At 38.5% G+C, this 12,001-nt stretch overlaps 1 protein-coding gene across 6 annotated transcripts in view; it reads left to right on the top strand.

The window, feature by feature from the left end:
* The window catches only part of LOC121528970 (zinc finger E-box-binding homeobox 2-like), a 33,223-nt gene extending 29,243 nt beyond the window's left edge, over positions 1-3,980 (top strand). For all 6 annotated transcript variants that reach the window (XM_041816633.1, XM_041816632.1, XM_041816653.1 and 3 more), the window contains one exon: positions 1,016-3,980. In XM_041816633.1, coding sequence (XP_041672567.1) covers positions 1,016-1,647 — 632 coding nt within the window. In that variant the 3' untranslated portion in view covers positions 1,648-3,980. The remainder of the gene's footprint in view (positions 1-1,015) is intronic.
* Positions 3,981-12,001: the final 8,021 nt, after the last annotated feature.

The following is a 12,001-nucleotide window of genomic DNA, read 5'->3' as shown; positions in this document are numbered from 1 at the left end:
AGTGGGTGATAAAGTGTTTCCAGTGGGTTGCAACTGTGTGTCAGAAAAACAGTGGCTTAAAGTATGATGTACTTAAGCCCTATGTGAACAGACAGTATATATATTTATATGTCAATTTTGTTATTTTATCAAGATTTTAAATAATTTCCTTTTACCTAAATAATAAAGCTGAGTTTCCCAAGATAATGAGGACATTCCTTGAGGAATCATGAAAGCATGTTCCTCTGTAATGATATGTTTTTTAAACATGTTTACCATGTCTTATTTTTCATTCTGCTTTTCCATTTTAGGGTCCAAACTGCTGCATTTGTCATAATATAAATTTTAATAGTTGAAAATTTCAAAACCTGTCTATTTTTTCAGTTTTGTGTTTTTTTCCATCTAGGGCTCAAAATGCAACACTTTTATTAATAAATGTTAATATTTTTCAGTGATTTGAGTCACAACATATCATGAAGAAGGTGGTAGTGGGTGTCGACTCTAGATCAGTTGAGAATCACTGTTCTGCAGCCTCTAGTGTGCCACCATATTGAAATTTTGGATCCATAAGTGATCAGAATGAAGGGGTGGATACACGATGCAATCCCATTTTTCCAGCCTGACGAGTCACTCCTGCTGCTGTTTGGCTAAATTATTCTCACAAAAATTGCAGTAAAAATCGATACGGGAAGCACAGAAGCATCCTCATTGTCACTGTTTTGGTCAGACTGAACTCATTACTGACTGTAGTGTGCTAATGAGAGGCTGGTTGTCAAATAAGACAGTCCCATATTTTTAAATGACAGTGTAGAAATATTGTTTAAATTTTTTTGGATGTTTAAAAACTAATTTAAATGGAAGTGTACTGTATTCACTTGAAATAAAAAATTCTTCTGTTTCACTGAGTAAAACAGAACTTACTGACTCAAACTTTCCCTGTTTTTCTCAGTTTTTTCCTTTATCCATGCCCAACTGGGTAATTTTCTTTTGCACATCTGCTTGATATTTTTACTAATCAAGGCTTTTGCCATTACAGGTAAACGCCCTCATGAGTGTAAAATCTGCAACAAGGCCTTCAAACACAAGCACCATCTGATCGAGCACAGCCGTTTGCACTCTGGAGAGAAACCCTACCAATGTGACAAATGTGGAAAACGCTTCTCTCACTCTGGCTCATACTCACAGCACATGAACCACCGCTACGCCTACTGCAGCAAAGACCAAGACCCAGACCAGGACCAGGAGGAGATGCCCCTCACCCCAGGGGCTGGAAACGGTCTGGGGGGCCGCCTCTCTGATGAGCCCCTTCTGTCCATGGAGGACACCCAAACCCCACATTCTTTTCTAAGCGATTCTAGTCTGGATGGAGTGGTAGAGGAAATCAAAGAGGAGGAGGAAGATAAGGAGACGGGAGTCGGCGATGGTCGTGTGGAAGGGGAAAGTTTGAAATCATCAGGTGCAGCAGAGGAGCTTGAAAGAAGCCCCATTCGAGAGTCACCCGTGAGAGTGAATGGAGCACAAAAGGAGGAAATTATTTACGATGTGGGAAACAATACTGAGAACACAGAGAGAAAATTGTGGGACAGAGACTCCGGGGACCAGAATGGAAACTTAGAAAAATGTGAACTGAGCCTGGATCTAACAGATTTACCCAGAATAAAAACTTAAAGGTGACCTTAACATGCCAGTGCAATGCATATTCTAAAAGCTGTACATTAAGACTGTTAATACGTATTTTTTATACCCATTTTATCCCACTTTACATCTGTTTCAACTCTTTTTTTTTTGTTTTTTTTACAAAATGAAAAAATGCACAGAACTGCCAAAGATGGCCTTAAAGGGGATTAAGCCATACAAACAAAAACATGACTATAAAAGTTCAGTATTTTATCATGAAAAAACTTGATGTACCTACAAGTGTTTGTTTCTTTTAATTGTTGTGTTGTTTGCCAAAAGAGCTAAGATATTTGACACGTTTCCAGCAGATGCGTGTGTGACATCCCAGGAATTTCACTTATTATACGCTTACTGCTGCTGACTGTTGCACAAGCTCTAAAACAGGGCCTTTTGTATTTTCTACATCCAGGATTCAGTGGATTTTAAGAAGTTTTTATTAACATTTCAACTGTTGACATGAATGGAAAACACCAACTAAGAAGTAAGGAGGACAAACTTTCCGGAATGATTGCAATATGAAAAGACTGTTATCTAAAGATGCCTTCAAAGTAAGCTTAAAGGTTTTCAAGGCAGCCAGTTATGCCTGTTTAAGAAATATTTATTCATTACACATGCAAGTAATAAGCAAATTCTAATGTCCTGTGGTATTATTTAAGGGAAATTTACCTCTTTTTTAAAAATAATCCATCATTTGTTTAATACTGAAATAATGCACACATGCAGCTCTTACTATGTCCCAAAGAAAGTGAGACTTCTAAAATATATACAGGGCACAGAAGCCTCAAGAGGACATGCAACCATTAAATCTCCATTCATGTATCACCCTATTTTGGTTTAGAAATGCTGGATTTCTGGTGATAAGGTGTTTGTTTGACCAGTGTGAGTGCTATACACCATGCCCATGCATGGTACACTTCCTTGGCCCTGGCATGGCTGGAAGGGCTGTGCTACAGCAGGATACAGTTGCTCAGACATGCACACAAGCACTGGTGTGCAAAGTGGACCTGATATATAATTGTTATGGTTATTCTTTTCGACAATCTTTTGAACAATCTGACCAACACAACTCACAATAAGCCACAGCATGTTTCCTGTGTATTTCCCTATTGTACCAACTTTGTGAGACTGTGTGTCTTGCAAACTGCGTGTACCATAATAGGGCCAAATAGCCAGGCCTAGCTGGGCCCATTGCAGCGTGAGTGGTTAGCTGGGGAGGGGGAATAATCGTGCTTCAGCACAGTACGATGCAACTGTGGGCCCAATGTGAGTGCATTTTTACTCTTTATCAGAAAACAGGCATTGTTATCCCAAAATAACAAGATGAATAAGTCTAGAAACAACCAAAAATTACTTAAGAAATCAGAAAGAATAAAATGTATGAATGCTTGTCCTCTTAAGACTTCTGTAATGGGGGATTTCTTGCAAGAACTTTTTTTATTCATGCTGTGAAATTAGAGAGTAAAACTAGCTTGTGTTGTCGGACTAGAAACGGTGCTCAGCAGCTTTAAAAAATCAAACCAATTTAGAAGTTAAAACCAGGCAGTAAACAGGAAGATGTTTTTTAAACAAAAAGCAGTGGACTGCACCTTTCTAACTGTGTGCCTTGTAAGCAGAACAGTCACTTCTGCATTTCTGTGCAGGATGCTAAAAGCAGAAAAAGATTAAGTCACTCTTAGGGCTTTTATTCCTTTTGAGGGAGCGGGTGAAACCTGCACTGTGCCACTATTGGTTTATCAATCCCACACAGCGTATTTATTCTCTCTAAAGCTAAAACATCTCTTATTTCTCGTAACGATTTACATGTGCTACAGAGTTTTCACACCCTGGAAAAAAGAATGTGTCACACATTTTAGGTTGTCTGTTGAGGTGTGGCATGAAGGTGAAGATTCAGGACACACACACCAGCTTTTTACTTCCTCTTTCTGACTGCGGTGTAGTCAACATGAAAAGTGCCTCAGATACACTCACACAAACACAATATGACTAATCCCACAATGCCTTGGTACCACCAGATAAGACGGTGCTGCATGAGGTGTGACTAAGCCTGTAGCATTCATGCATACCAGCGGCCAAAGACACTTCTTCGTCATAATTTATCACCAAAGATATGCATATGTGACACGCTAACTGCCACTCCGCTCTTGCGTAGTTCCTTACCTGCTTATTTCTGGGTTTAAATAGGGTGAAAAGGTTTATTTTCACATGATGTCTGCACAGTTTTAATACCAAGCAGAGTATTTTTACTCAAGCAACTTTTGTATTAACTTTTTATCAGTATTTTTGCATGTTTGTGGATATTTGTAATAAAATTGTACATATTTTGCCATCAGAATCTTGTATTTAATTGTTTTATTAATAGAAATTCATTATAAATCGGTATTTTAGTGAGTGAAAAGCCTCTTATTCTTCAACTCCTTTTTTTTTGCACCTATTAAATTTGAAGCTCAGCTGTTTTCTCTTCAGTTTTCCATCACAGTAAACTCTTTCCATCTCTCACCATCTACAGACTGCATTGTTACACCAACTTCTCTGTAGCTGTGTTTGTGTTTGCAGGATGATTCACCCAAACTGTCTGCTCTGTGTCTGTGAACCTGCGTATGTGGCTTAGGCTACTGATATATGATACACTGAGCTTTAGGTTTAACAGTAGGTTGAGTAAACTAGTGGCTAACCATAACATTAACAAACACTTCTGGTTGACGTAGGTCTTATTATCTATGTGTCATGCATCAGCTACACTAGGTCAACCGTGGCATCAACAGTCAGGGATGTAATGACGCGACATCTCAGCTCGGTTTGAGCAAAAAAGTGAGTAAGGTGACATTTAAGGTGAATAAAATCCATGACATGCATCTGCCCTCAAATCTAACTTTTACCTAACATCAAGATAAAGAACAAAGAATTAGGTCTGTACTACTTGTAATGAGTGAAAATATCTACCAATGGGGCAGTCATATTTTACTGTATGTCTTGGAATGAAATGTCTACATCCAAATTGAATGGTGCATCTTATTTTGAGACACCCAACACGTAAAACTTGCTTTACCCATTGGCTCCGTTATCTGAGCTTTTTCAAGTGAATGTTCTTGTGGGCGCAAAAAAGATTTTTTACTTGAAATTAGACCTATGCACTTGCCTCGATTTGAGTTTTTGCACTGTGATGTGTTCAAATGTCACCACAGTCAGGCAGCACTCTGTATTACTTGCAAAACATGCTGCAGGACCCCCTATCTGAGCACCAAGATGTCTCACATGGGGTTAGGTATATGCATTAGTTTCAATTCCCTCCACCAACAATGCAGTTGAGCAAAGCAGCAAATGCAAGCAATGAACACAGCTGCTGATTCACTTCACTTCAACTGGGACAGCCAGGCAAAGACGGCTACGGAGGTGTCTTTGAGCAAGACAGACACTCAAGAGTTACTCCTATGGGGCATTTCTTCTCTGATTTTCTTTTCTTCTCTTCTCCAAGGAAATGTATCATAAACCACCTAAGAAAAAACAAATGCCTGAACTACAACAACCACCTGTGGTCATCTGTGTCAATGAGGTGTACCGTTGGTGGACAGTGAAAGCAAAGGGGTGTGCCAAGAGGAAGAGCTGGGATGGTTTCTTTGGTAGTGCGATTTGTATATAAGGCCCAATGATCTTGACCTTTGAGTTCCACAATCTAATCAGTTAATTTTTAAATTGTGCTTTTTCAGAGAGATCCACTAAGACACATACAAACACAAAATGTACACAGAAGTACACCTAAGGCACAAATAATAGACTAAAATAAATAAATTCATAAAGACAAAAAGCATAATGTTGAACAATATTTTGTTACCTAAGTTCAATATTCCATGTTCTCAAATGTCAAAATATTTTGATTTATGACTTTAAAGAAATATAATATATTGTTCCCAAATTTGAAGGAAATTCTGTATTTCCCTTAATTGCATAATTAAGTCTTTCCCTGGCTAAACAGTGAGATTGACTCTTAAACCATGGCCCAACTATAGGTACTTAATTTTTCTATGCTGTTGCAATACAGTATTTAGTCTGAAGTGAGCATAGAGCAACATTTTTTTAATCTGAAAGACCCAGCTCAATTGGAAAAGTCCAAGAATGAATGTCCAAGGGCAGATGAGAAGCCTAACAGTATACATCAGATGTAATTTGGATGACTTTTCTCAAAATTTTAAAAGATTTTGGGCAGCTCCAAAGATAGTGAAATAATGTGCCTTCATCCAGGCCACATTTAAACCTTTAAAGCCTGATCCATCAAATAAAACCGAGAAAATACTTTTTTTTTTTTTTTTTTTTTGGAACTGAGATGTTTGTTTAACCTTCCTCTGAATCTGAAAAAAGTCATAACATTTCACATAAATATTTTTTTGTATCACATATGATGCATCAGGCATTTCTGGCAAAAGATCATTCACTGGAGGGAATTTGAGTATCGAATACGATATAATAGACTTTAAGGGGTTAACGCAGAGATCAGAATCATTACCATCAAAGTGATAACTGGGAAGGGGATATACAGTATATGTATGTATAATCCATTTGAACTGCACCAACTTAAAACAGGTATTGATAGTCTGACTTTGTGTAATTTGGTAGACTCTCTTCCAATCATCTTCTTAAATGTCTTCATCTGGACCAGGCCAACCTCTTATTTGATGATTCACTGGAATTATTTACAGTAAATGCATGTATTACATATAAAACATTTTATTGTGTGTTTGGGGCTTTTAAAAAAATTCTCAGAAGCTGATTGGACGAATGTTCTGTCTGTCACATTCATGACGGGTAAATCAGAGTGACTTGACAGAGTAGGGTTGTACACATGCGCAACACCAGGAAGCTGGGCAGGTGAACGCTACTCTATCAGCTGTGGAGCATAATGAAAATAAAACTTATTCTTAGGCTGATCAAGAGAAGAGCGAAAATGTGTTTTCTGCTAAGGGGACATTTCAGTCTGCCTCTTTGTTCTCATACCAATAAAGAAATATGGTCAATGTCTCATTAAACTGCTATTTTTCTACAGCTACATTCAAGCTAATTGCTACGATTACAGTACATCGCAAACTTGTGTCTAAGCAGCTTGGCAGAAGCCCTACAATATCTTTTCCATCGTGAAAAGCTTTCAGTGCTGTTCTTTGCAATTTATTATATAAAGAAATGTAGTCCAATTGTGATAAAACTGGCTCTATGGCTACATCTGAGCTAACCGCTATACTAAGCAGAAGCCATCGGCTCACAGTACAACTAAACGCCACCAGGAGCTACCGCCTCAGTCTCAAATGACACTGATTGGTCCAAACAGTGTCTGGTTTGGCACAGACGTTGAGGACTGGAGCTTTGCAAGATGGATTTGCCTGATGACAGACATGGAGTCGTGCCAATCCATCGGCTTTGAGATGTTAAACTTTTTTTTTTTTTTTTTTTTTTGGCAGATCTTCTAAACTATAGAGCAAAATGTTTTCATTTGCCCATATAAATCCATGATTTGCCAATCCTCCTCTCTTCCCAGTTTGAAGCCAGGGTCATCTCTACCTGGTGAAAAGCTTTGATTGGTGAAGCTGGATATTTCTGACTTTACGTTTGAGTATGCTTGTATTTTGTACCAGAATATTATAGTGGTCCTGACAAAAAGATTATGAGTACATTAGTTATTCTTTAGTGTGCCAGAATACAAGTATAGCTGTAGAGGTAAAGGAAATGTGGTGGCATTTTTCAGTAAATTTCTCTATGCATGCATGCATCACTTCCGCGTTTGGCATTAGGCGGCTCCAAAACTTCCGGTCGGGAGATTGAACAATGAAGAGAGCGGCGTATGATGGCAGATTTGTTGCAGTTTGTTGCTGTTTGCATGAGTTACCCAAGCTGACTGTCAATGATGACTTAAATTTAGCTGAAGATGTACATTGCGGCACACAGCAGTGGTGGCCAGACAAAATAACTGATGAATAAACGAAGTTTAGGACGGTTTAGATTGCATTTTGGCTTAGCACGTATCGTTGGGCGGAAGTTGTAAAGCAGCCTGATATTCCACTGGGAATACGTCACACCCTGCCTCGCAAACCGAACAGGGCTGGTCTGATCTGGGCAGTCCAATAATCACAGACAAAGTCTAGAATTTGCCCCTTCCACAGGGCAGGTACAACAAGGCAAATCTAATTAGTTCAGTCAGGGTGTGCATTTGTGCATAAATTGAAGAAACCGCGTTCTTGAGCTATCAGACTCACAAGAATGATTTGCTTCATACAGATGGATGGACAACCTGAAAACCTAATGCCTCTGGCCCTGGCAATCGTTGGCATAACATTAGCAGTTTTAAGAATAAAGCTTCACAGACCTTAACCTTCCTGGTGGTCTGATTGTTTTATATTTTATCTTTTAGTTCTATTAATAACAGAAAAAATGCCCTTGAGACTTAAAATCTCTTTCCCTCATTTCCAAGCCAAGACAGGCAGCAGCACAAAGTTTCTGATAAACAATGAGCCGCCGTACATACAAACTTAATACAAGATACACCACTATGCTGCTCTAAAACATGTAGATACCCTGAATTATCCGTCCAAATAGACCACAATCAAAATATATTAGGCAGACTGTCCACAGCCAGATGTAGAATAAATGATACAGCTAATTAGACAATCTGACTAAGAAAATAAGTTTAGAGGACGTGTTTTAAAGGAGCTGACATAAAGTTCTCTCTGAAAGCTAAATCAAATTTAGATTACTTGGCTGAATAATAAGTAACAGATGAATACTTGTCACCACATTCTAGTTTCTTTCTCCCACAAATTTTCAAGAATTACTTCTAGGGACTCAAAAACATCTTGTCCTTGTGTTGAAACAAACAAAATAACTACCTACAGATGCAAAAATCGGTTTGAACTTCAGCAGTGTCAGGCTGTTTTGTTTCATCAGCGCACTGCGGCATCAAGGATCGGTTATTGTATGCAAATTTCTCCAAAAGTTTGCAGAACCTCTGCTCTTTGTCTTCTTTTGAAGTCGTCTGTGGCCAGTAATCTTAAACAGAGGCATACTAGTAAATAAATGTATAAGGGAGCAGATTCAGATAGCTATTATTAGAAGGCTTATCGTTAATAAATCCAATAAAGAAACCAGAGAAGAAAAAGAAGGCCGCATTAAAAGATGAAGTAATAGAGTTTGACTTTTACTACCAACACACTGCTGATTGGGAGGGCGGGTGTTTGATTGCGTGACTGATTCTATTTTAGGGAGCAATTAGCACCATAACACCGAGAAGAATAAAACACATCACAGAGCCCTGAAGTCTACAGCAGTTTAATGCCACTGGGGAAGGAAAATCCCTCCATTTCAGAGCTTGGAGAGAGAACAAAACATACGTTGAACATACTTCATGAAATACTGGATAAATAAATGTTTTCATGGTGTTATATTTTCTTTTAATACTGTAATAAATGGAACACTTTTGCACATATGGCTGTCAAAAGAAGCTGTAAAGCTGCACCAATGAGTGAGGGATAAATGTATATAAACTGTCATGACTGTGCATGTATGCACAGGGATTAAATAAACAAATGTGGTTGTCTATTTAAATCTAAAATATTTCTGAGTCAGTCAAATACAATCCTGACCTTGAGAAGTACACTTTAATCAGAAAAGTTTAGATGACTCTCCATCAATCAGCCTCACATCACTGAAGTCCCTCCTCTCCCACTCACAGGACTTGATATAATACGAACATAAAAATGAATAAATACTTCTAATAAAACCTCCTAAAATCGACAATCCCCCCCGTGCCTCTTTTCTGCTCTTTTTTGTCTCCTGCCAAACCCACAGTCAATATAAAATTACCGAAGCCACAGAGTGAGCGAGTGAGAGGGTTTTTTGGGGGGAAAATCCACATTTTTTAAACATATGCATTTCCAGTTCCTCTTTTGTTCTGTTATTAAAAGCAGCATTCGCACCAATCACAGGGGATGCCTCTGCCCACCGCGTCTCCGAGGGCCACATACCTCCACACACTTCTACTATCTGTCACGCAAACCCAGCACAAACAAGCCGACAGACGCATCCACACAGATTAAATCAGATTGTTCACTTTTGTTTTTTTTTTTATTATTGCAGGAGAGTTTACAATTAGGTCCAGGCGCTATTTTAACGACACAAAGTTCATTTTATAACAAATGTATCAGTTTGAATTTGGCTATTATTCACTCACTGACCACTTTATTAGGTACACAAGATCAGCTGCTTATTAATAATAATATTGAATCAGTCAGTCACATCACAGAAATGCATTTAGATGTGCAGGCATGGTCCAGGCCAAGGATTCGCAACTGGTGAGTTGGGGCCTAAAAGTGGGGCATTGAGCTGCTTTCAGTGGATCTTTTTTCATTTGATTTCCTGGGAAATAAACCTCGAAACTTAGGTTGTTTTCAACTATTTCAACTTATATGTCTTATTTTTTTCTGTATAGCAATGCTGCTTTTATAAGGAAAATTTCTCTATAAAATAACTAAAATGCACAGGCTATCACATGAAAACAGAGAAACAGCCTTCTGTAATAATGATCTTTAAAACATGTTTTTTTTTGTCCTATAACTTGGTTCAGACATGTGTAAATTTCAAGCTGCAGCATTTCTAACTCATCAAATTAAATTGTTTCAGAAATTTTGGTCACAATTTCTCATAAAGAAGCAGCTGGAGGGCCCTGAAGCTGGATCAATTGTGAGCAGCTGATCAGGATGATATGCTGAAGTTCAAACTGAACATCAGCAAGCAGAAGAAAGGCAATTTAAGTGACTCTGAATCACGGTTATTAAAGCTAACTAACAAAATAAAAATGTAAAAACCCTCATCATTGTTGTCGACTGACACTAAAATGAAAAAAAAAAAAAAAAAAAAAAAAACAGGCTTTGTGGGGCACAAATGGCCTGGTGGTTAGGTAATGTCCCTAACATGTGGGTAGCTTGGGTTCAAGTCTGGCCTGTGGCATGTCGTTTCTCTCTCTCTCATCCCTGTTTCTGTCTCTTTCCAGTATCCTACCTCTACAATACAGGCGTAAAAGCCCAAACATGAATCTTTTAAAATGGGCCTTCGGCAAGAAAAAACAAACTTAAACTGAACAATGTGAAACAAATTAATCTGGAACAAAATTATATAAAAGTTGGCGTTAGTTGAAGTCTTTTTAAGCATGGTGATCTACATTTTGCATATCTTGTTAAAAATAGAAATTATAAGTTTTCCTTTCCTGGGCAGTAGGTGTAGTCTTTATTTTTTATTCTTCAGTCTCTAAAACAAAAATAGCCTACCAAACCTCTGATCTGGATGGATTTTATCTGTTCCTGAGGGAATGATAGCTGCTGGCTGAACTAGAAATGACCCCCTTCTGTGCCTTAGATAAATTTGGACACAATCATACTAGGTAAAAAAAAAAAAAAACAGCATTGCCTCCTGTCTTTTCTTTCATTTTGATTCCAGTAATATAACTACATATCACTCTCAGCAGAAGCAGTGTCCATCACTGTGAATGAGATCAAATAAGGAAAGACAGACAAACATCTCTGAGAAAGCGTACATATTTTCCCCAAGTAAAACTGGATTCTTGTTGTCCCAGCAACAGAGTTCAGAGTGAATAACATGATGTGATTGCGAGTGCAACACAGTGCATTAAGACCCTCGACACTTTTTTCAGTTTTGCTATGTTGCAGCCTGATGCAGTCTGCTTGGAGTTTGCAAAACACCTCCAAATGAGAGCAAAGCAGTTTTTTTGTGTTCTGCGCAGAGGAAAGGCCTTTGTCTAGCCACTCTGCCATAACGCCCAGATCATTGAAGGGCTGTAGTGATGGTCCTTCTTGGACTTGGTCCCATCTCTACACAGAATCTCTGGAGCTCAGTCAGAGTGACCATCATGTTCTTGGTCACCTCTCTTACTAAGGCCATTCAACCTGATTACCCAGATTTGCTTGGCAACCAGCTCTTGGTTGTGCCAACCGTCTTTTATCTGAGGAGGCCAGTGAGCTCTTGGGAATCTTCAGTGAAGCAGAATATTTTTCTAGCCTTCTAAAGATCTTTGCCTTGCAACAATCCTGTCTCTAAGCTCTGCAGATAGTTCCGTTGACCTCATGGCTTTGTTTTCTCTGATATGTACTGTCAGCTGTGAGGCCTTATACGGAGATGTATGTGCCTTTCCAAATCATGTCCAATCAATTTAATTGAACACAGGTGGACTCCAATCAAGGTGTAGAAACATTTCAGCAATGATCAGGAAAAATGGGAGGCACCTGAGCTAAAGTGTTTCTGCAAAGGCTCTGAATACTAATGTCAATGTGATATTTTAGTTAGAATTTTTCATTAA

The sequence above is a fragment of the Cheilinus undulatus genome, linkage group 3 (assembly GCF_018320785.1).
Source record: "Cheilinus undulatus linkage group 3, ASM1832078v1, whole genome shotgun sequence".
Classification (NCBI taxonomy): domain Eukaryota; kingdom Metazoa; phylum Chordata; class Actinopteri; order Labriformes; family Labridae; genus Cheilinus; species Cheilinus undulatus.
This window is presented reverse-complemented; position numbering and strand designations above follow the sequence as displayed.